Source organism: Lolium perenne, chromosome 6 (assembly GCF_019359855.2).
Source record: "Lolium perenne isolate Kyuss_39 chromosome 6, Kyuss_2.0, whole genome shotgun sequence".
In the NCBI taxonomy this organism is placed as follows: Eukaryota; Viridiplantae; Streptophyta; class Magnoliopsida; order Poales; family Poaceae; genus Lolium; species Lolium perenne.
Genome location: NC_067249.2, coordinates 266764935 through 266791071, shown reverse-complemented (window position 1 = coordinate 266791071; position 26137 = coordinate 266764935). Strand labels below are relative to the sequence as shown.

The 26137-nt window shown below is 44.6% G+C and overlaps 1 protein-coding gene across 1 annotated transcript; it reads left to right on the top strand.

Annotated features, from left to right (window-relative positions):
* Positions 1 to 388: 388 nt before the first annotated feature.
* On the top strand, positions 389 to 4595 carry LOC127309876 (U-box domain-containing protein 33-like). The gene is made up of 6 exons (XM_071821314.1): positions 389 to 738; positions 1235 to 1368; positions 1539 to 1660; positions 1836 to 1940; positions 2100 to 2412; positions 3274 to 4595. Exons 1-6 carry the CDS (start codon positions 522 to 524, stop codon positions 4411 to 4413), a joined length of 2031 nt encoding a protein of 676 aa, XP_071677415.1. The 5' UTR covers positions 389 to 521; the 3' UTR covers positions 4414 to 4595.
* Positions 4596 to 26137: the final 21542 nt, after the last annotated feature.

The window sequence follows — 26137 nt, the reverse complement described above, 5'->3', positions numbered from 1 at the left end:
ATTAAGAAACGTCTGATTGTCCTTAATGTTAGTATATCACGCAAGTCCAAAGCATATTCACATAGGTTCGTAGGATATCCCATTGTACGGCCTGAAGCAGCCGAAATTCGGAATAGTCAACCATGAGGCATCATGATAGTCAAATATAAGCAGGTGCTGACGAGTGACGACCGGGAAATTTGCAAGGAGAGGGGTCAGTCGGACGCGTCAACAAACAAAGAGATGGAGAAGCCAGGCCGTCATAGATAACTATCATGTTCAGTCAGCTAGGTAGAACGTGAAAAAGGTGCCAGGAATATCCATCGGGAGGGCCCACCGGCCAGAGAGAGTGAGGCTGGCCCTCGCGTCACGCCCAATCTTCTTCCCATCGATCATGTCCCTGTCTCTCGGACGTGTTCCAACTTCCAAGCCTGCTTAGCTGCCAGTTGCCCTCCTGAAAGACAGGAAAAACAGCCAACCTTGATCTTCCATCTCCCTTCTATCCAACCTCCGATCAAGGGTAGCACAAAGGAAGGAAGGGTATGGAAGAAGCAGAAGGCGGCGTTGATCGCGGTGGCAGCGGCGAGGACGACGCCGAAGAGAGAGCGGATGTGTACTGCGCGGTGGGGAAGGACGCCGGTAGGGAGTGGAGGGCGAACCTTCGATGGGTGCTGGCAGACTTCCCCCGGAGCCAGAGCCACCGCCGGCTGGTGCTCGTGCTCGCCCATGTACACCGCCCCCCGCAGCGCATCAACATGAGTATGTTTGCTTCATCTTTATCTGCCCCCGGTCTGCATTAGCTACCTTGATTATCTTCCGTTATCCGTCCAGTTAGATAGCCAAGTGTGATGCCTAGGTCCATCCCTTGTCTGATACTGTACTTTCTTCATGTAATTCTTCGGTCAAATGTGATAAGAGTTAGCTTAATTTTAAGTCAACTAGGAATTAGCTTAATTATGAGACGATCTTTAGACCACTGGATTGCTTCGTTTATTCGTGCTAGTATAAGTTATGGACCATTAAATTACTTTGGGATTCATGCTAATCAGAGTTGCAACATAAGTTGCAAATGAAAAAATACCCTAGGCTGTTAGATTGCTTTGTGCATGATTCGTGTTAATCATGGGTTGCCAATGATTTAACGATATTTGACGATATCACCTAACTGTAATCGCGGTAAATCAACCGATAACCAAATGCCCGCTCCTCATGTGTGTGACATTTATGTTTGCAAGTTCGGTACAAACTGACTCAGGTTATGTCGCAGTGGGGGCGTGGGTCCCGGTGAGCCAAGTTGCGGAGCACGAGGTGGCTGCGTACAGGAAGTTGGAGGAGGACAAGGCTAGCAAGGCCCTCGACGATCTCGTCTGCTTCTGCAAAACTCAAGGGGTTTGTTCACTCCAAATCCCTTCGTTGTTCATCCATGTCGGCATCTTCGCACACACACATGATCATCGTCGTTTTATCCCCACCATGTAGACATTTAGCAGCAGTTGCCAATGTCATCAACAATTCGGTAGCTGGGATGCTGAATTAGACTCGTCTTGATTATTAATTAGGTTCACGCGCGCAAGCTGGTCGTCGCGGTGGATGACATGACGAAAGGTCTGATCCAGCTCGTCGACGACCATGAAGTCGCCGAGCTTGTCATGGGGGCCGCTTCTGACCGAGCCTACACCAGGTACCCGCCTACCTACCTACTCTCTTAGCTACGTGTAATTTTGACCATATCGGTGTTGGTGTGGGCGGTGTGTGAATTCAGAATTTCAGAGTTATCAGATTTATTCCTAGATTTAAAGTTGCAGTGTGAATTTCTGATATAATGAACCATGTTTGCAATGGTTGTTTGTTTTCAGGAAGATTCGGACCCCAAAGTCCAAGAAAGCATTGGCGTTGCAACAGAAGGCAAACCCCAACTGCAGGATCTGGTTCGTCTGCAAAGGAAACCTCATCTGCACAAGGTATGTATGTGCACAAGGTATCTGCGAAGGAAACCTCACGATCGAGCAATTGCATAGCACTAGCAAAAAATCATCAAACGTTTTTTGGTGTCAGATAATCACTATACGAAGTGGGACATCTTTAATGCTTTTTTGCTCTATTTAAGATGATGATGTTAGTTCAGGGAGGTCACCGAGAAGCAGAGCAGGGCGGCGCCATCCACGGCTAGCACGAGCCCAAGGTCAAGCGCCTCCGACCACTCGAGGTCCAAATCGTCACCGCCGCGACTGCCGCTGCACGCCGATGACGACGACACCGACCACATCGTCGACGACATCGCTCACCAAGCAGTTGTTGAAACTGCAGAGGCCGAAGGGGGCTCACCCACCGGCTTGCAGCCAATACAGGAGGGTGGAGAGGAACTGTCGTCGCCTTCGAGCTACAGTCCGGTACGTGTGCAGGCAACAGTCCGTAAATCAAGTTTCCAAGACGGTAATTATTATTACACCTAACCTTTTCTGGGGAAAAAAAGAAAGTAATTTGATTCTGAATATGATTTGGTGCATAGGGGTGTATGCGTAACATCTTTTAAAAATCGAAAGATGCTATTTCAAAGTTCTGGAAACTTCAAATAATCCACACATGTACATATTACCTTTGATACAATACTCATATAAAAGGGTGTGCTTATGTCTCAATTGACTGCAGTCAACTTAGAAAAGTGCAACTACAGTTTAAAGAAAAGTGCAACTCGGTTCAGTTGCACCTTTCTGTAAGAAAAGTGCAATTGCACTTTTTTAATAGAAAATTGCAACTGAAAGCACATTTTTGTAAGTGACTTAGACTTAAGAAAATCTTAGTTAAGAAAATCTTAGTTGAGTGAGACATAGCAGAGCCCATATAAAAAGGAAAAATACGACTATATGTGGTCTACACACACAAAAAAAAACCTTAAAACTTGCACAGTAATTAAGTCAAGAGTGGATTTTGTACACCCACGCATGGGTGTGGGTGTTTCCATCACCGTCCATTGTGCTTTGAGATTCGGATAAAAATAGGAGAGAGAAAAGAATCTTTCCATCTACCTGGTGGGCACGAATCTCGAGGAATAAATGGACGGTGACGGAAACATCCACACCCATGCGTGGGTGTACAAAAGTATTTCCGATAATATTTATTTTCTTTGAAACTTTAAAGTACTGGAACTTTTTGATTTTTGAAGAATCGGATCCACCTAGATCTGGGTCTCACTAGCTATTTCCGCGAAATCTATTTGCTTCAAACTCGATCTCCATATATAATCACAATAAGCAAGTATGACATTATTCTGATTTTTCTGATGGATTTGTACAGGCGAGGGACGCGGAGAGCACGCCGAAGGGCGAGGCGAGGTGCCGGAGGAAGGCGGAAGAGCGGCTAAGGATGGAGCCGGACAGGTGGGAGCTCGATGCCATATTCAACAAGATACGGAAGGTGGACCGCCGCAGCGCCAAGCTCGAGCTCCATGTCGCCGGCTCCGAGCGCGCTATGGGCAAGCTCAATGTCAGGAGGCCCGTGTCGCGTTCCTTGCTCGACATGCTCAGGTTGGGGCGCCGGCGTGAAGAACCTGTGGCCGTGGAAGAATCCATTGTTGCGGTCGGCGGTGGGAGTTTCTTGCGGCTCGGTTTGTTGGAGGTGGAGAAGGCCACGGGGTCCTTCAACGAGTCTGCCAGACTCAGCGGTGGCGTGTACAGAGGCACCCTGCACCGCATGAGCGTCGCCGTGAAGGTCATCTTCCCCGACATCGCCGTCAACGAGGCGCGGTTCGCGCGTGCGGCGGACGCTATGGCCAGGGCGAGGCACCCCGGCCTTGTCAAGCTCATCGGTGCGTGCCCGGAGGCGCGCATCGTGGTGCACGAGCTCGTACCGGGCGGTAGCTTGGAAGACCGCCTAAACGGCAAGGCACCGCCGCTGCCATGGCACGTGCGGTTTGGCATCGCGTACCAGACCTGCTCTGCGCTGTCCTACCTCCACTCGACGGACACGGTGCACGGCGATGTCCGGCCAACAAACATCCTCCTCGGGGACGAGCGGTGCTCCTCGATCAAGCTCGCCGGCCTCGGCATGAGCAGGCTCGTGGCGCCGAAGCTCGGCGGCACGGTAGCGCTGGCGTACGTGGACCCGCGGTACCTAGCGACGGGTGAGCTTACCCCGCAGTGCGACGTGCACGCGCTAGGCGTGCTCCTGCTCCGGCTAGTCACCGGCAAGCCGGCATCCGCGGCGAAGAAGGCGGCGCGGGAGGCCGCAACCGGCGGGGGCAGGGCCTGGCACGAGGTGGTGGACGCGAGCGCGGGAGGGTGGCCGATGGAGCGCGCCATGGAGGTGGCGATCCTCGGGCTGAAATGCTGCCACGTGAGCGACGGCCGAGCACCGCCTCGCCCGGCCGCCGAGCTGCTAGAGGAGGCGCGGGGCGTGCTGGAGGCCGCGACGAGCGCCGCGCCTGGGCGGACGTGATCGTCCCTGTCTTCCTACATCCGCGGCGGACGTCATCGTAGATTGTAGCGAGCAGTAAAAGTTGCGACCGCTTGAAGAGCAGATTTAATTTGTTCTTTTTCGATTTCGAAATTGTGTTGGAATTGCTGATCGATGGTATAGAATAGGAGACTAGCAATTGATCTGGTCAACTGTTTTGAAAATTTGCAGTGCACGGTACACTGAACCAAAATTTGGCGTTTCAAGAAAAAGAAGAGAAAAACTTAACACACGATTTTAACTTCTACACCAATCAAACACATATTATGCATATTTGAAAATCTCACTTCCATTTCAAAAATACCTCACCAACATCATCCATCGTCCCGAAGCGTCGTCTTTCCATGTTCATTCTTGTGTGGCCAACGCCGCCGGATGTCCATCTAAGCCAGGCAAGGCTTGACTGACTTTGCAATCTCCAAAGTCAGGTGACGGTGAGCAAGTGACATGTTGAACCATCATATGTGGGGTACTGGGGTCCACATGCCAGAGACTCAAAGGCATCACACAGAGTCAGTAGCCCAAAGTTAGTGAATCTGAGTCAATCAAGGCCATTGGAGGTGATACTTAACCGTCAGTTAACCAGAGTTTGGAGCCAAAGATTGGCAGTGGGGAACGCAGAGTCTACCCTCTAAATAAGCCCGTCATTGGTGTTGCTGCTCAGCTTCGATCTAGTGGAGGTGTTCTTGTTCTTCTTCTTGGCCGGCATGGTGACGTAAGGAAGATGGAGGGAACAATTGCTGCTGCAAGATCTGGGTGGCGCGGGAGCTGTTCGCGAGCGAAACACACGGTGGCCGACGTTGCTGCCGTGATCTTTGGTCGGCATGGCGGCCCTTCTACAACCTCTATTGGGGAGGCAGTTTCTTCGATCCCTCGCCGGAGCTCATTGCCTCTAGGAAGCCAAGTGATTCGTCCCGGATTCTCAGAAGTGGCCGGCAGCGGGATCTCGCTGTCGGGAGAAGGCTCTCGAGTATCCAGCCCTCTAATTTAGGCGGCAACACCTGGAGATCGCTGGCGACCGGTGGCAGACACACATGAATCCTTGATTGCTTTTTTTTATCCTTTTTAGACAGGGCGACTGGTGGCAGACACACATGAATCTTCTATAGGCGAGTGTTATAATGAACCTTCATGTAAATTGTACCTGCCACGTGTTCATTTAATGGAGCTCCTCTAGGGTCTTCCAGACCCCTTCTTGTTAAAAAAAATATGGTATTGATAGCATAGTGCTAATGTCAGCACAAAAAATTCAGAAACGTACGTAGAAAATATATAGAACTAAAAATAATGTACTATGTGAACTAAAAAAATAGTCGTGATGAACCAAATTAAATTATTAAAAAAAATAACCAAAAATAATGTACTACATGACAAAAATTGTTGTATTGAACCTAAATTTAATTCTTTTAAACATAGGGCTAAATTCTTAAGAAATAAATGAATCAAAAATCATGTACTATATGAACCAAATAAATAATAGTATATGAACCAAAATTTTCACTACTACAATAAACCTAAATTTGAAACAGGAAAAAAAATCAAAAAACGATGCTACAGAAATGAATAGCCGAAAGGAAGAAAGAAATCGATGCGGCCAAAGACGAAATCATTAGAAAAATGCCGACCTTCACGAGGGAAGACAACTCGCTCCGCACGCGACAAGTGGCGCAGTGTGCTCGAGAAAATCTTGAAGGTGATCTCCCTGCTCGCCACGTGCGTGTCGCAAGGAGAAGTAAGGTGGGAATGAGGGAAGAGAGAGAAGACACCTGCCTTGTATCAGATCTTTATTTTCTAGATTCATTTTTTTAATGAAATACCTTGAGAACCGTAAGTCCAAATTGTGATGCGTCTTCACTTTTGAGATTCTTGTGTTCAGATCTTCAAAACTAGATTACATGTTGATATATTTCAGAATACTTTTTTTTCTATACTTCTAATACTAGTTTGATAGTACTCGTGTTGTGTATCTAACTGTACTTGTGATTCCACTCATAAGTACTTCTGCTTTTAGTGTATTTGATGCAGTTTTCTCTTTACTCAGTAATCGTACTTACTCGTGTGCGCTACTGTACATGTGCTTCTGTACCAGTACTTTCTCGTGTGCGTGACTGTACTTCTGTAGCAATACTTGCTCGTGTGCACGATTGTAACATCCCAAATTTCAAATCAATGAAGACAAGGAGTTTCCAATATTCAAATTTTAGAACCAACAAAAACTTTTAATAACACATGTGCTATGCATAGTACTCATGTTTAAATTTTGGTGTGAATGCCATGATGTGTGTTTGTGTGATGATGCTTACCACCTAAAACCCTAACTTGATCCTTTGAAGATCACAAAGCAAATCAAAGAGCAAGAAAAGAAAGAAAATAGAAAAATCACAAAACCCTCACATATGGTTTATGCCATTTTTGAAAATCTTCAACCTAGACCATTTTGGCTTACACCACTGGTTGGAGAATGTTACTAAACACTTATAAACACTTTTGGAATCAAAGAAACTCAAATCAAATCAAATTTGAAATCAAATTGTGCTCACATGCACTAATGGTCAAATCTGCCATTTGTTGCCCGATGCCTACTTTGAGCCTCTGTTTTAAGAGATTTCCAAACCAAACAATTCCAACTCTTTGCACCTCATCCAAGACCACATCAAGGTGAATAACTTTGCTCAAAACCACCCCTGCAAATTCTCCCCCAATTTCAAACTATGAGCAAGCAAAGTAGCAACTTTGAAACACAAACTAGATCCTACCCAATGTGAAATTTTGCAAAACCATTTATTTTTGAACACCATCACCACCCTTGTGTGTCCTTGAACATTTGAATCAAGTCCACCAAATGTCATCCAAAATTTTCAAATTTCATTTCACGCGGCCATTTGACAAACACTTGGTGAGAAAAATAAAACCAAATCCAATTTCACTATTTAAAATAGTGTTTGGCCAAATTTTGAACACAACTTGCTGGTACCTTGTCCCCTGGTCCCCTCCAACCAAATGCACCTGCATAGCAACCCTAGAAAGGGCTAGACATGGCAATGCCATTGCCATGCCGGCCTTGTTTTGCACCACCATGCCATAGCTCACCTCTCTCACCCCTAGCTTCGCCCACCTTGTCTCCTGGCTTCACATTGCACCACCGGACCAGCCTAGACTAGCCACAGTCGGAGAAACACAGCACGTCGACCAGACCAGATCGCGCCCACGACGTCCAGGGAATGCCGATGTTCGCATGGGCGCCGCCCACGGGCACGCCACGGGCACGCGTCGCCTCGACGCTCCAGACTTCCCCTGGACCCCCTCTTCCGCCCAGAGCGTCACCACTCCACCACGGAAACGCCAGGCACCTCCTTGTCCCCGACCAGCGCCCGCCGTCACCGGAGAAGGAACAACATCCCGCCACGGACGCGCAGTACACCGCACGCTCCCGACAGCGTTAGGCACCACCCAGCCGCGCCATTGCCGCCAGGAGGAACGCCTGGACACGCTGAACAGCGCCACGCCCCGCCTAGCTCGCTAGCTCGCTGCATCCGCGTCGCCATGGTCGCCTTCGCCGCTGCACCCTGCCTCCCTCCGCCGCTATAAAAAGGGACTCCCCTCGCTCAACTCACCACACCAGCACCTTCCCCTCTCCACTCTGACCCTCCTCGTTCACTCGACACTCAACATTAGCCACCACCGCCGCCCAATTGCTTCATTAGAGCCGCCGCACCGCCGCAGACATCGCCGTCGATTGGAGCCGCCCCAAGAAACGACGCCGGCACCAGGAGGTTCGCCGTCGACGAAAACGTACCTGCGCACCTCGCCGACCCTCGCTGGAGCACCGGTGAGCTCGCCAAACCAATGCCCGTGCCGCCAGCAACCCTCCTCTCGCCGTCGACGACGATGAATGAGATCCGTTGGATCGAGTTCTAATCGTGCGGCGCGGACAGAAGCGTACCGTTTCGCTCGTTAGGAGAGGCTGACAGGTGGAGCCCACCTCGTCAGGCAGCCCACGCGTGCGAGACGCGTGGTGGGATGGATTTCTCTGTTTAAATCGATTCGGCCCAGTAACGTTTCCCGCGCTGGCCCAAATTTTCAAATGCGTTTAAATCCATTTAGTTCAATTTGCTTACTGGTTCCATTTTCAAATTTGAATAGAATCAAATTGGCTAAACCAAATTTGATGAATTTCATATGGTTGGAAAGCTAGTGAAAAGATCTATCCAACCCCACTGGTCTCATCATGAGACTCCATGTAGAATTAATGTACCAAAAATAACAAGGCAGGGCCTTTTCAAACTTCAAACTTTATTTAAAATTCAACAAAAAAATCTTTTGAGTTGATTCCAACTCTCATAAATCACATTTCACATACTCTGCATGTTTATGCAAAAATATGACATGGTTACTTCATGTGATCATGGTCTAGATTAAATAATGGTTCTATGGCTATTTCTAGAACTTTGATATTGTCCAAAACTATTTATTAAACCTTATGAGAGGATTTTCCTCATTTAAATCTTGTCTCAAGTAACTTAACATGAGGTAGTGACCATGGTCTACAAACTCTCATGTTGAATTAGTTGGTGATATCAAATTATAAGTATGGTAGTGTTAAATTGCATGAGGTACTTTACCTCATTTAAATCATTTTCCCCAGTTGATAATGATGAATGGTTGACCTTGGTCAACATGGATTCATACATTATTTATTTGAGGAACTTAAATCTTAACAAGATTCAATGAGAGGAAATTATTTCTCCAAGAACTAAAGAGAAACCCTAAATCAATATATGTAATGAGGGGAATTTTTTTTTAAGAAGAAAACAAAGTCAACCAACATGATAGCAATGTGGTGATGATAGATTAGCTTGTGTGAACCTTGTGTGTGCTTAGTCTAGCTCTTAAGAGTTGATTGGTGATTGTTACCTCGTATCCGTTTTTAGACGCTAGTACAGAGGAGTACCAGGAGGAGGAGGTCTACTGCCAGGAAGAGGAAGACCACTTTGATCAGTACACCAACTAAGGCAAGCTACTATTCTTGAAAATGCAAAGCTCTAATAGAGCAAGGCACCCTTAGCTATTACTTTATGCTCAATGCTCCTATCCCAAGTTTTTACCTTACAAGTTTTTGATTATCAAAGTTACTTTTTGATTCATGATTCACTTGGTCTAGTTAGCTAAGTAGACAAGAGTATCAAACTTAGCCTAAAATGCTTATTAAGCTAGATAGCACCCTTATGACTAGTGGCTAGGCTAACAAATAAAATTTGACTACTCTAGATGGGAACTTGTGTTTTGAAATGACTTTGAAAACCTTGGAATGATGAGTCATTCTATTGAAAGATTTTGAAGGTGAATATGACTAGGATGACTTGGTGAATTTCACAAAAACTGATGTTGGGTTTGGATGCGATACCTTTCCAATTATTTAGTACCCCCACAATACCTGATTATGGGTAGGGCTTAACTGGAAGTTTATGCATCTTAGTATGGGTTCCCTCTAAACAAGCATCATAGGGGTTATGCCGAGGCTGCCTCCGTTGAAAGTGAAATGATGTGAAATGAGGTGAATGTACGGCCCAAGCCCTGTGCAGTTCCCAGGTTGACGGTTTGTCTTCACTAGGAGGCCAAGCTCATGGGGAGAGGTACCTATACTAGGGTATGTAAGTGAAAGGTTATGGTTGATGATCCGCGTACCGAGTTACGATTATTCAGGGCTATCCCTGACGGATGTAATCAAATGTTATGGCACAAGTGTGCAACCTCTGCAGAGTGTAAATCTATTCGAATAGCCGTGTCCACGGTTACGAACGATTGGAAAGGCCATACTGTTCTAGTTGTCAGATGTTTTCTTGAAAAGGGTTGATGAATTTGAATGGTGACTTGACTTGAATCACAACTGAGTTGTGGAAATGACCCTAATGTTCCCACTTGAGTTAGTTAGCAAATGAAGAGTCCTTTATCAAATGTTTGGGAACTAAAATTGGCTTTATGCAAATAAACCTAGAGCTTAGCACCCCCCCCCCCCTCAATAAAATTGATAGTACTTACACTAGTATTAGTTTGCGAGTACTTTAAAGTACTCACGGCTATGTCTCTGGCTATTCAAATGGCCAGACTATGAAGACTATTTAAAGTATCTTCTGACCTGGTATGTGTCACTCGCTCCAACGTTGCGTGGGTTGAATTTTTTTCCTTCGCGAAGGTCGGTCTTTAGGTAGTGGTACCCCGCTAAAGACAACGCGTGGATTGACGCAGAAAAATATTCCACTTCACCCCGGGACAACAAAAGCATGGCCCGCAAAACTTTCAGCCTAAAAGCCATATCGTTTCAGCGAGTAAAGTAATATCTATTGCTCGTGCGCCATATAGCATCCGGGGATGGGGGCTGCTGTCTACCGACCAGGCCGGCGGAAGCAGCGTGCCGCACACCCCAAGATAGGCAGCAGTTTAATGGGCTGCGGCCCATCAGATTAGGTAGGACTTCTTTTTCTTTTCTCTGTTTATTTTTCATTTTAGAAATTCAAACGGGTTTTTTTCAAAAAGCAAAATAATTTTCAATAAATTTAATTTTTGGGACGTTGAACATTTTTTCGTTTTTCGAAATTTGAATATTTTTTATGAACAAATTTTAAATTTGAACATTGTTCGAATATGAACATTATTCTGGAGGCCCGGTCCAGATTGCCTTCCTTGCTCTGGTCTTATTTAATCAACGTGGATCTATTGGGCAATTCCTATTCACAGCTTAATGCGGGCGAGATCGCAGGCGCCGCATACTCTATCGCTCTATGGGCTTGGCCCATTTTCTTTTGGCCTGAACGCGCGTCGATTCTTTCTTAGGGACTCGCTATGTGGAAAACTCTAGAAAAAGGCCGACCTTCGCGAAGGGAAGACAACTCGCTCCGCACGCGATAAGTGGCGCGCTGTGGTGCCAGGAAATCCATGGGAAGTGGTCTCCCTGCTTGCCACGTGTCGCAAGGGGAAGCAATGTGGGGATGTGGGAGGAGAGAGAAGACTGGGTTGTGTCAGTTTTTTCCCTTTTTCTTCTAGATTCGTTTTTTCAAAATGAAATATCTTGAGAACCGTAAGTCCAAATTGCGAGCCGTTTTCACTTTTGAGATCCTCGCGTCGAGATCTTCGAAACTAGATCCCATGTTGATAGGTTTGGAGATACTTTTTTTTCGTACTTCCAATAGTAGTATGATTATACCTGTGGTCTGTACCTAAGTGTACTCGTGTTTCAACTGATAAGTACTTCTGTTTTTAGTGTGTTTGATGCAGTTTTTCCCTTTATTCGGTAGCTGTACTCGTCCGTGTGCGGGACTGTACCTGTACTTATGCGCGATTGTACCTGCTCGTGTGCGGCACTGTACTTCTGTACATGTACTTGCTCGTGTTCACGACTGTACCTGCTCGTATGCGCGTTTGTACCTGCTCGTCTGCGTGGCTGTACTTGTACTCGCTCGTGTGTTCAACTGTACTCGTGTGTTGTGCGTGACTGTACCTGCTCGTGTGCACGACTGTACCTGCTCGTGTGCGTGACTGTACTTGTACTCGTCTGTGTGTTCAGCTGTACTCCTATGGTGCACGTAACTGTACTCGTGTTTTGTATGTAACTGTACTCGTGTGTGCATGGAGTTGTAGTCGCTCGTGTGCGGTTGTACTTGTACTTGCCCGTGTGTGTGACTGTACTCGTGCTTCATACACAACTGTATTCGCGTGCTCACTGAGTTGTACTCGTGTTGTAACTGTACTCGTATATTATGTGACGGAAAAAATAAGTCACGCGTGCGTGATTATTAAATCGTGAGCTGGCACGATCTGGCACGATCCAAAGCAAAAGACTAGATTGAGTGAGCTAGCTGCTATCAGAAACTTGCATGCATTAGCAAGTACGTATCCAGGATGGAGGATGTACATCGCGCGCGCGGGAGATTACATGTACTTACCCAGGCGAGGGAGGAAGTACACGACTCGCGCGCGGGAGGCGTGCCAGCCGCGGGACGGGACGCTCGTCTAGCCTGACACGTGTTGACCGCTGGTGCGTTGTGCGGGATGATTTTTTCCTTTACGAAGGTTGATCTTTAGGTAGTGGTACCCCTCGCTATGTTGTCTAGGAGTAAAACATCACATCGGCCATACGCACGTTTTCCTTTTCGCGTTTTCTTTTTGTACGAGGTTTCGCCAAACGGTTTTCTCCTTCAGTTTTCCGGCATGTTTCCTGGTTTTCCTAGTTTTGATTTTTTTCTTTCTTTTTCCCTTTTCTTCACGTTTTTTGTTATTTCGTTTTCTTTATAATAAATATATGTTCACATACTAAAAAATGCCCATGAGAAAAATTGTTTTACATTTTTCTTTGAATTTTTTATTAGCTTAAATAAAATAGTTTAATTTGAAAATTCGTTCAAATAATATAATTATTCATATTGAACTGTCGTTCAAATAAAAAATTGTTCATATTTAAAATTGTTCAAATAACATAAATATTCATCTTGAAAAAATGTTCGAATAACATAAATGTTCATACTAGGAGATCGTTCAAATAAAAAAAGTATGTTCACGAATTTTGAAAAGATTCACGGTCTGAAAAATGTTCACATGTTTGAAAAGTATTATTCATGGGTCAAAAAATGTTCACAGATCAAACAAAAGTATTCATAAGTTTCTAAAAAAGTATATTCATGGACACGTGAGTTCTTTTTTGTTTTCAAGTTGGTTTTTCTTTGTTTCTCTACCGGTTTTTTCCGGTCGGAACTTTTTTCATGTTTTTTTTCCAAATTCGAACAAATTTTTAAGTTTCACCATTCTATAAATATGAACATTTTCAATGTTTGAACATTTTTTAACTTAAGCATTTTTTTAAGTTTGAACAATTTTAATTTGAACTATTTTAAGTCTATCATTTTTAATTTTAATATTTTCATTCGAACTTTTTAGTTTCAACCGTTTTAAACTGAACTTTTTTTAAGTTCAAACTTTTACAGATTTGAACTTCTTAAAATTTTAACAGTTTTAATTCATTCATGGTACAAAAAAAATTACATGAAAAATGTTCAAACTATTTTCTTTTTAATGATGTAGCAATGTACACATACTCTATGAGCGGAACGGTACAAAACAAAAAAGTAATGGGACATTGGAAAGCTAGGAACGGCTTGTTGGACTTTCCTTTTGTCCTTTAAACTCACGTGCTTACCTTGAACTCACATACTTGTACGTACATACATACTCCTACTGAACGATCCATCGACCGGTTTTGGAGCGCACATTCATGATTGGCTCCAACAGGTCGTCAGGTGGAGGTGCGGACGAGCTTTGGGCCAGCCCACTAAAGTGAATCGTTCAGGCGAAGATTTCATGTTGCGCCGCTTAAAGCGAGCAATAGGAGCTCCCGATCTACTGGCTCTCCGCCCACGTTAATTTAGAGCAATTCCAACAATATAGCCAACTGTTGGCTATAACAAGATGTCATATCATTTGTAGTCATCATATAGCTAACATGTACAATAGTTGGCTATAAGAATGTAGTATTTTACTAATATATGGCCCACCTTTCACTCTCACAAAGTGCCTAGGAGCACGTGCAAGAGCTGGCTATTGCATAGTAGCCCACCTCACTTCTCTCTCCTCTTCTCTCTCCTTCAACTCATCTAAAATATATTATTTAATGTCTTATAGTCAGCTGACTGGACTCTACTTGCTCTTAGAGCAATTCCAATAGTATAGCCAATTGTTGGCTATAACAAGATGTCATATCATTTGTAGTTATCATATACTAGCTAACATGTACTCCCTCCTTCTCAAGGCATAGGGCGTAAAAATTTTTGCACGCCAATTAAGGAGGTTTCCAGCTAGACAACTCTTTCCTAACTTGCCCCTAATTAATCGCTAGTTAGTTGAGTATTTTTCTCACCTAGCATTGACTGCCTCCTCCTTTGATGGGGTTTCCTTTTCTCTCTCCACGCATGCAACATGCACAACCAATAAAAAGGCTGTAGTAACTGCTCCTCTCCTCGTTTACTACTCTAAAAAGCAACGTTTGGTATTAACTGCTAGCGATTTTTAAGGTGGAGCACTGAACAAGCGGGGGGTAATTTTGGAAGATTGGCGTGCTAATTGCATCTGAACCGTCTCACGCCTTATGCTTTGATGAAAATTCGAAAAAAAATATACGCCCTATGCCTTGAAAAGGAGGGAGTACAATAGTTGACTATAAGAATGTAGTACTTTACTAATATATGGCCCATATTTCACTCTCACAAGGTGCCTAGGAGCACGTGCAAGAGCTGACTATTGCATAGTAGCCTACCTCCCTTCTCTCTCCTCTTCTCTCTCCTCCAACTCATCTAAAATATATTATTTAATGTCTTATAGTCAGCTGACTGGACTCTATTGTACTTGCTCTTATGCAGATGGAGGGAGTAGCAAGTATGGGCCGCGTCGGGACTGCTGGCTTTATCTTCCACGCAGTTTCGTGCGTCCACATACTTTTTCATGTATTCGCGTGATCTAGTCAGAGGTGTTACATTATTCTTTTGCTAGGAGTATAAGAGCAAGATTAATAAGGTAGTCGGCTACCGGCTATATGAATCATGCCATGTCACTTAGAGCTAGCACAGAAGTAGGCATTTGTATAATAGACTGGCTACAAGTTTGGCTGTACAAAATATTTAATCATCTACTTTTTGGACTGCAAACCGGCATGCAAGACACAGTGGAGCATGCACTCAATGCATGCCGCCAGCTTAGCGCCTGCAGCAGGCTGCATGCGGGCTGTATCCCTCTTGTTTCTTGTGCAGTAGTCGGCGACTGCTGAAGCGCCCGTTTCACTCTCTCTCCTTCTTTCTCTCACCTCCAACTAGGATTTCGCTGATGTGGATTTGCTTATAGCCTGCTGAGTAGGATCTATTGTACTTACTCTAATGTAGGAATATAGTACGATCTAAAGGTATCGAAGCACGATGCAAAGCCTCAATCCACGCAAGAGTTGCAGGGTGTTTATATTTTTTTCGAAGACCTAGGCCAGATTGACTGACTCACTGACCGATTCAGTTTTGTTAAGGAAAATATAAGTACTAGTAGTACTACCAAGTGTTCACATGGAGTCTGAGAGAAACGACAGACATGCATGCCTTTTACCGCGTGGCACAGCAAAGTTGTTCTTTTTTTTGACAATTACAGCAAAGTTGTTATTGTCGGCTTTCGAGCCTGACGACGACGACCATGACTCCATGAGGCATTGCTTCTTCACGTCCGCATGCCCGCACTTGCATGCCTCCGCCAAGAATTTCGAAGATAAAGCCAGCAGTCCCGACGCGGCCCATACTTGCCACTCCCTCCGTCTGAATAAATTAACGTGGGCGGAGAGCCAGTAGATCCACGTTGATTAAATAAGACCAGAGCAAGGAAGGCAATCTGAATTATTTACAGGTTGGCTCGTCTCTTTTGGTTTGTCCATTGCAACACTGCCGGACCTAGCGCCAAAATCCACAGTCCGCCGTAGCTTCTATAAAATATATCTGATGGAATCTGAAAACCTGATGCTACGTTAAAGTGAGCTAGCTAAACAAAAACCCCACACTATCAATGGGCCTTTACAGTTTTCAAAAAAAAAAAAGTCAATCAGCCTTTTCCTTTAGTTGGTGGGGAATTTACTGGGGTTACAGATTCAAGATAACAAATCTCTTTGTTGTTCTTCGGATGGTGAGGACTCTGATTTTGGACATATGGACTAGAATCCTTTAGTCAGTGATGTGGAAAATGGGGAAGTTTCAAACAGAAGTTTGGACCCTCCAAAAAATGTTCTTAGCTTACCTATTAAGCCTTAAGGAAAAGGTTGGGCTTGAGATCTGCTTGCCGTGTCCTCAATTATAAGAATGAGGAAATTAGCCCTAGTGCGATGGCACAAAGAGTTGTGCCACTGTTAGGAAGACCTTAACAGAGAAATGGTGCCCTCCAGATATTGATTATGTTTTGGAATGGTAGGTCTGTGGGAAAGAAGGGTATGGGCTCCAGATTGAGGGAGTTAGTTTGGGAGCATGAGTTGGATTTTATCTGTTTTCAAGAAACTATGAAAATCTCTCTCTCTCCCTCTCCCTCTCCCTCTCCCTCTCCCTCTCCCTCTCCCTCTCCCTCTCCCTCTCCCTCTCCCTCTCCCTCTCCCTCTCCCTCTCCCTCTCGCTCTCCCTCTCTCTCTCTCTCTCTCTCTCTCTCTCTCTCTCTCTCTCTCTCTCTCTCTCTCTCTCTCTCTCTCTCTCTCTCTCTCTCTCTCTCTCTCTCTCTCTCTCTCTCTCTCTCTCTCTCTCTCTCTCTCTCTCTCTCTCTCTCTCTCTCTCTCTCTCTCTCTCTCTCTCTCTCTCTCTCTCTCTCTCTCTCTCTCTCTCTCTCTCTCTCTCTCTCTCTCTCTCTCTCTCTCTCTCTCTCTCGCTCTCTCTCTCTCCCTCGCTCTCCCTCGCTCTCTCCCTCGCTCTCTCCTCTCGCTCTCCCTCTCGCTCTCCCTCTCCCTCTCCCTCTCCCTCTCCCTCTCCCTCTCTCTCTCTCTCTCTCTCTCTGAATACCCCAGTGGAGACTTGCTCTGCTTAAGCTCTTCCATCAACCTCCCTGCCGGCCTCTCTCCCCCTCGTTGCCGGCAGCCATGGTGGCTGGCAGCGGGTGGGAGGGGGGTCTGGCCTCTAGTAGTTGTAGGTTTGTTCTTCCTTTTCTTCTTCCAAGCAAATAAATGGGCGGCCGGATCCAGATCTACCTCTATCTTATTTCATTCTTCCTCTATTCATGGCCATGGCTGCGAGATAGGAAGATGGAGCATGATTTGGGTGAATCCTATGCCAGCACCTTTGGGCTGAATCCATGGCAAGGCACTGCTTCGTCTGCCGTTGCTCCCATATCTCAATCCCCTTTTCTTTTCTTCAATAAGTTTGGTCGAGCTCCAGTTCATAGTGTCTCTTATTTTTCTCGTCGTCATGGTGGCGGAAGAAGGGAGGAGATGCTCTGGTATGGTGGCTCTTTTTTTTCAATAAAGGGAATATATTAATATCAAAAGATAGCAATTAAACCTAGCCTCTGCAATAACGCACCACCCTAATGGCACTACGGATGCACACATCCAAAAAAGAAGAAAACTAAGAAACAAAAGTCCCGCTACAATATCTTAGGCCTAACAACAGAAATATAACCACCACCAAGACAACACCTGAAATACAGACTCTCCAAAAAGGGAACAGTGCTCCAACACCGTCGTCGCCCGATCAAAGATCTTAGGTTTTCACCCTGAAGATAGTCCCTGCTCTCAAAATGATGCCTCCAACAAGGTCATTGCCAGGTACAACCAGTTAAGTACAGACCTTGGGTTTTCACCTTGAAAGGTTGGACTCTGAACTTCACATGTGTTGTCGCTTCCACATTCATACCGCTGTTGTGAAGCCCAGAACACCAAGCAAGTCCCTCAACATGGCGGAGACTTGAACTTCCCTTAGCTAGACCTCCCATCCGGCCTTCATGATATTCTCTTCTTCTGACTTTCATCATGGATCCATAGTCACTTGATGTCAACACAGAAAAGAGCTTTACGTCGCTCCCTCCAGAACCAAACGGTCAGAATAAAAGCATGGGTGCGCGCGACCGAATACCACCCGATTCATCAAACTACAGGCAAAAGATGCGATGTTCCATTCACTGGCGGAGCCTTCCGGAACTCAACACTCAGGCTAGATGAAGAGGATCAGCATCCGGTAGGTCTTCATCGTCGCAGAAGAAGAACCCTAGGACCACCACCTTCAAACCTGAAGCAGACGACCAGGCCTCCACACCACCATCCGCTAACCAACGATGACGAAGGAGAATTCGGTGGACGACGGTAGCCGCAACCACACCATTCTCGTCCTGCAGATCGTCGCCCCCCTTCCTCGCGCCGTCAGCAGAAGCCGATGATGGATCTCGGCGGGCCCAGCACTAGTAGGGAAAGGCTCATCTGTGGCGCACCTAAATGCATATTCTGTGACGCATGGGCGGTGCGCCACAGAATCTCCGCCATTAAAATAAGGATATTGTGGCGCACCTACCCATGCGCCACAGAATTAAGACATTCTGTGGCGCACCTATGCCTCGGTGCGCCACAGAAATAGGTGCGCCACAGAGTTAATGTTAGGTGCGCCACAAAATTTGCTCGTATTATACAAGATTTTGTACTGCCTGCTGTACACATACAGGTTATATACATATAATATACAGATTATATACATAAATATGTAGATATAATATAAATAGTATGTAAATTGCATCATCATAACATTACTTAGAGCCCGATCGAGATACACATATAGTGGCAAGTGTCAAATATTTTACATACAAGCCTTAATTGATACAAAGTTCAACATCTCGAGATATAAAGTGGTCTTCATCCGGTTCCTCCTCTACTCCCTCCTCTCTCCCGCTAGCTAGGCTCGCTTGCACCGCCCCCGAGTGTGTAGTGACTAAAATGGAAGAAAGACCAAAATGAATGAAGAAGGCCAACACAAATAAGAGCCAACTAGGATATAATAAATAAATGTCTCATACATTGTTGGTCAAAACAAATATTAACACTCAGGGATGGCCTACGCGAGTCCAAGTCCGATGCACAAGAGATTGATATTTTTGTTATTTTACCAGACTCATTTACGCCACCCCAGAGTGTACGGTGACCAAGCATTCTAATCATCGGCATATCTCGAAGAAAGACCAAAATAAACGAATAAGTCCAACTCAAATACGAGCCAAGTAGTATCAACTACATAGCATGCCTCATACTTTGTTGGTCGAAAAAAATATTAACATTATGGGACGGTGTTAGTGAGCCAGGTAGGATGCACAAGAGATTGATATTTGTGCAATCACACGAGGCTCACTAGCATCGCCCCTGAGTGTAATGACCAAACATTCTAATCATCGGCGTGATGCCTCATACTTTGTTGGTCGAAACAAATATTAACATTTAGGGACGGTGTCAGTGAGTCCAGGTAGGATGCACAAGAGATTGATATGTGTACCATCACACCAGACTCACTGGCACCGCCCCCAAGTGTAGTGACCAAAAAATTTAATCATCGACACTAAAATAGAAAAAAATGAAAATAAACGAATAATTGAACTCAAATACGAGCCATGTAGTATCAACTACATAGCATATGCCTCATACTTTGTTGGTCGAAACAAATATTAACATTCAGGGATGGGGTCAGCGAAGCCAAGTAGGATGCACAAGAGATTGATATTTGTGCCATCACACCAGGTTCACTGGCCCCACCCCAGAGTGTAGGGTGACCAAACATTCTAATCATCGGCACTAAAATGGAAGAAAGAGTCAAGTGGTATCAACTTGATAGCATATGCCTCATACTTTGTTGGTCCAAACAAATATTAATATTCAGGGATGGGGTTAGCAAAGCCAGGTAGGATGCACAAGAGATTGATATTTGTGTCATCACACCAGGTTCGCTCACCCCATCCCAGAGTGTACAGGTGACCAAACATTCTAATCATCGGCACTAAAATGGAAGAAAAAGCCAAGTGGTATCAAGTTGATAGCATATGCCTCATACTTTGTTGGTCGAAACAAATATTAACATTCAGGGATGGGGTAAGTGAAGCCAAGTAGGATGCACAAGAGATCGATATTTGTGCCATCACACCAGGTTCACTCGCCCCACCCCAGAGTGTACGGATGACCAAACATTCTAATCACCGGCAAGTACAAATAAAATTAAAGACCAAATCATTTATAAAGAAATCATTTATAACCAGAGAATGCCCATTTTATTTCTATGTGCTCTACTTCCAAAGAACCATGTACAACATATACACATATATAGCAACCAGTGAGCATGAGCATTCATTTTGAACCAAACCAGTGAGCATGAGCATATAAACTACATTCATGTTAGCAAGGTTCCTCATGAAGGAGATATGCCCTAGAGGCAATAATAAAGTGGTTATTATTTATATCTTTATGTTTATGATAAATGTTTATATATCATGCTATAATTGTATTAACCGAAACATTAGTACATGTGTGATATGTAGACAAACAAGAAGTCCCTAGTATGCCTCTTAAACTAGCTTGTTGATTAATGGATGATTAGTTTCATAATCATGAACATTGGATGTTATTAATAACAAGGTTATATCATTATATGAATGATGTAATGGACACACCCAATTAAGCGTAGCATAAGATCTCGTCATTAAGTTATTTGCTATAAGCTTTCGATACATAGTTACCTAGTCCTTATGACCATGAGATCATATAAATCACTTATACCGGAAGGGTACTTTGATTACATCAAACACCACTGCGTAAATGGGTGGCTATAAAGGTGGGATTAAGTATCCGGAAAGTATGAGTTGAAGCATATGGATCAACAGTGGGATTTGTCCATCCCGATGACGGATAGATATACTCTGGGCCCTCTCGGTGGAATGTCATCTAATGTCTTGCAAGCATATGAATAAGTTCATAAGAGACCACATACCACGGTACGAGTAAAGAGTACTTGTCAGGAGACGAGGTTGAACAAGGTATAGAGTGATACCGAAGATCAAACCTCGGACAAGTAAAATATCGCGAGACAAAGGGAATTAGTAATGTATGTGAATGGTTCATTCGATCACTAAAGTCATCGTTGAATATGTGGGAGCCATTATGGATCTCCAGATCCCGCTATTGGTTATTGGTCGGAGTGAGTACTCAACCATGTCCGCATAGTTCACGAACCGTAGGGTGACACACTTAAAGTTGGATGTTGAAATGGTAGTACTTGAATATGGAATGGAGTTCGAATATTTTGTTCGGAGTCCCGGATGAGATCCCGGACATCACGAGGAGTTCCGGAATGGTCCGGAGAATAAGATTCATATATAGGATGTCATTTTATGTGAAATAAAATGTCGCGGAAGGTTCTATGGAAGGTTCTAGAAGGTTCTAGAAAAGTCCGGAAGAAACCACCAAGGAAGGTGGAGTCCACATGGGACTCCACCTCCATGGCCGGCCAACCCTAGTGGGGGAGGAGTCCCAAGTGGACTCCCCCTTAGGGGGCCGGCCACCCCCCACATGGGAGGTGGAAAACCCACCTTTTGGTGGGAGTCCTAGTTGGGCTAGGTTTCCCCTCTCATGGAAGGTTTTTTGGTTCGGGTCTTATTCGAAGACTTGGACACCAACACTTGGGGATCCACCTATATAATGAGGGGCCAAGGGGAGGGGGCCGGCCACCCCAAGACCACAGCCTGGCCGCCCCCCTTGAGTGGCCGGCCACCAAACCCTAGCCGCCCCGCTCCTCCACTTCCCGCTCGCTTAGCGAAGCTACGCCGGATTTCTCCACCACCACCAACACCACGCCGTCGTGCTGTCGGATTCAAGAGGAGCTACTACTTCCGCTGCCCGCTGGAACGGGGAGGTGGACATCGTCTTCATCAACAACCGAACGTGTGACCGAGTACGGAGGTGCTGCCCGTTCGTGGCGCCGGAACCGATCGTGATCAAGATCTTCTACGCGCTTTTGCAAGCGGCAAGTGAACGTCTACCGCAGCAACAAGAGCCTCCTCTTGTAGGCTTTGGAATCTCTTCAAGGGTGAGACTCGATAATCCCCTCGTTACTACCATCTTCTAGATTGCATCTTGGCTTGGATTTCGTGTTTGCGGTAGGAAATTTTTTGTTTTCTATGCAACGTTTTCCTACAGTGGTATCAGAGCCGTGTCTATGCATAGATGGTTGCACGAGTAGAACACAATGGTTTGTGGGCGTTGATGCTTTTGTTATCTTTAGTTGAGTACTTTGCATCTTTGTGGCATAGTGGGATGAAGCGGCTCGGGCTAACTTTACATGACCGCGTTCATGAGATTTGCTCCACGCTCGACATGCAACTTGTATTGCATAAGTGGCTTTGCGGGTGTCTGTCTCTCCTACTATAGTGAAGATTCAATTTATTCTTCTATTGACAACACTAGTATCACCGTTGTGGTTCATGTTCGTAGGTAGATTGGATCTTACTCGAAAACCCTAAACCACGTAAAATATGCAAACCAAATTAGAGACGTCTAACTTGTTTTTGCAGGGTTTGGTGATGTGATATGGCCATAATGTGATGATGACTATGTATGAGATGATCATTATTGTATTGTGGCAACCGGCAGGAGCCTTATGGTTGTCTTTAAATTTCATGTTGAGTAGTATTTCAAAGTAGTTGTAATAGTTGCTACATGGAGGACAATCATGAAGACGGTGCCATTGACCTTGGTGCTTCGCCGATGATGATGGAGATCATGCCCGTTGATGATGAAGATCATGTCCGTGCTTTGGAGATGAAGATCAAAGGCGCAAAGACAAAAGGGCCATATCATATCACATATGAACTGCATGTGATGTTAATCCTTTTATGCATCTTATTTTGCTTAGATCGCGACGGTAGCATTATAAGATGATCCCTCTCACTAAAATCTCAAGATAATAAAGTGTTCATCCTTAGTAGCACCGTTGCCAAGACTTGTCGTTTCGAAGCATCTCGTGATGATCGGGTGTGATAGAATCAACAAGTGCATACAACGGGTGCAAGACAGTTTTGCACATGCGGATACTAAGGTGGCCTTGACGAGCCTAGCATGTACAGACATGGTCTCGGAACACATGATACCGAAAGGTAGAGCATGAATCATATGATTGATATGATGAACACTTTGAATGTTCGCCATTGAAATCACACCTTGTCTCGTGATGATCGGACTTAGGTGCGGTGGATTTGGTTCGTGTGATCACTAAGACAATGCGAGGGATATTGTTTTGAGTGGGAGTTCACCTAGTTTTTAATTATATTGAATTAAAATTTGAACTCAATTTGTCATAAACTTAGTCTAAACTATTGCAAATATGTTGTAGATATGGCGTCCCCAATCAATTTTAACCAGTTCCTAGAGAAAGAAAAGCTTAAGAGCAACGGTAGCAACTTCACCGACTGGTTCCGTCATGTGAGGATTTTCCTCAATGGCGGAAATCTGCAATATGTGCTTGATGCACCGCTAGGTGACCCTCCTGCAGAAACTGAAACCGATGAAGTAAAAGCTGTTTACGCAACTCGGAAAACTCGGTACTCTCAAGTTCAGTGTGCCATCTTATGCAGTCTGGAAGCCGATCTTCAAAAACGTTTTGAGCACCACGATCCACATGAGTTAATCAATGAGTTGAAGACTATATTTGAGACTCATGCGGCCGTGGAATGCTATGAAGCATCGAAACACTTCTTCAGCTGCATGATGGAAGAAGGCAGCTCCGTTAGTGAGCACATGCTCGCCATGACCGGGCATGCGAAGAAACTCAGTGACTTGGGAATAGTGATTCCTAATAGACTGGGGATTAATCGTGTCCTTCAATCACTGCCACCTAGTTACAAGAACTTTGTGATGAACTACAACATGCAGAACATGAACAAAGAGTTACCTGAACTCTTTTCCATGCTAAAATCTGCTGAGATTGAGATCAAGAAAGAGCACCAAGTGTTGATGGTCAACAAAACCACCAGCTTCAAGAAACAGGGCAAGTCTAAAGGCAAGAACAGGAAGAGTGGCAAGAAAGCTGCCACGCCTCCTGTGAAACCTAAGACTGGCCCTAAGCCTGATGCTGAGTGCTATTACTGCAAGGAGAAGGGACACTGGAAGCGTAATTGCTCCAAGTATTTGGCGGATCTGAAGAGCGGCCTTGTCAAGAAGAAGAAAGAAGGTATATCTGATATACATGTTATAGATGTTTATCTTACTGGTTCTCGTACTAGTACCTGGGTATTTGATACTGGTTCGGTTGCTCATATTTGTAACTCGAAACAGGAACTAAAGAATAAACGAAGACTACTAAAGGATGAAGTGACCATGCGCGTTGGAAATGGATCCAAAGTCGATGTGATCGCTGTCGGCACACTTCCTTTACATCTACCTTCGGGATTAGTTTTAAGCCTAAATAATTGTTATTTTGTACCCGCGTTAAGCATGAACATTATATCTGGATCTTGTTTAATGCAAGACGGTTATTCATTCAAGTCTGAGAATAATGGTTGTTCTATTTTTATGAATAATATCTTTTATGGTCGAGCACCTGAAAAGAATGGCTTATTTCTATTAGATCTCGATAGTAGTGATACACATATACATAACATTGATGCTAAGCGAATTAAATTGAATGATAATTCTACTTATATGTGGCACTGTCGTCTTGGTCATATTGGAGTGAAACGCATGAAGAAACTCCATATCGATGGATTACTTGAATCACTTGACTTTGAGTCACTTGATAGATGCGAAGCATGTCTAATGGGAAAAATGACTAAGACTCCATTCTCTGGTATTATGGAGCGAGCTACTGACTTATTGGAAATCATACATACCGATGTGTGCGGACCAATGAGTGTAGCATCGCGCGGTGGTTATCGTTATGTTCTAACCTTCACAGATGATCTGAGTAGATATGGGTATATCTATTTCATGAAACATAAATCCGAGACTTTTGAGAAGTTTAAGGAATTCCAAAGTGAAGTAGAAAATCAACGTAACAAGAAGATTAAATTTCTACGATCTGATCGCGGAGGTGAATATCTGAGTTATGAGTTTGGCATGCATTTAAAGAAATGCGGAATACTTTCACAATTGACACCGCCGGGTACACCACAACGTAACGGTGTGTCCGAACGTCGTAATCGAACTCTCTTAGATATGGTTCGTTCTATGATGTCTCTTACTGATTTGCCGTTATCATTTTGGAGTTATGCATTAGAGACAGCCGCATTCACTTTAAATAGAGCACCATCAAAATCCGTAGAAACGACACCGTATGAATTATGGTTTAATAAGAAACCTAAGTTGTCGTTCCTGAAAGTTTGGGGTTGCGAAGCCTATGTAAAGAAGTTACAACCGGACAAGCTAGAACCCAAAGCGGAGAAATGCGTCTTCATAGGATACCCTAAGGAAACTATAGGGTACACTTTCTATCACAGATCCTAAGGCAAAATCTTTGTTGCTAAGAACGGAACCTTTCTTGAGAAAGAATTTCTCACTAAAGAAGTGACTGGAAGAAAAGTAGAACTCGATGAGATTGATGAATCTATACTCGTTGATCAGAGTAGCGCAATACCGGAAGTTGTACCAAGATCGCCTACACCGACAACAAGAGGAAGCTAATGATAATGATCATGAAACTTCGAACGAGGAAACTACTGAACCTCGCAGATCGACAAGGGAACGTGCCACTCTGATTGGTATGATCCTTGTCTAAATGTCATGATTGTGGATAACAATGATGAGGACCCTGTGACGTATGAAGAAGCGATGATGAGCCCAGATTCCAACAAATGGCAAGAAGCCATGAAATCCGAAATGGGATCCATGTATGATAACAAAGTATGGACTTTAGTAGACTTACCTGATAGCCGAAAGGCTGTTGAGAATAAATGGATCTTCAAGAGAAAAACAGATGCTGATGGTAATATTACTGTCTATAAAGCTCGACTTGTCGCAAAGGGTTTCCGACAAATTCAAGGAGTTGACTACGATGAGACTTTCTCACCTGTAGCGAAGCTAAAATCTGTGAGGATTTTGTTAGCAATAGCTGCATTTTTCGATTATGAGATTTGGCAGATGGATGTCAAAACGGCGTTCCTTAATGGAGACATTGAGGAAGAGTTGTATATGGTACAACCCAAAGGTTTT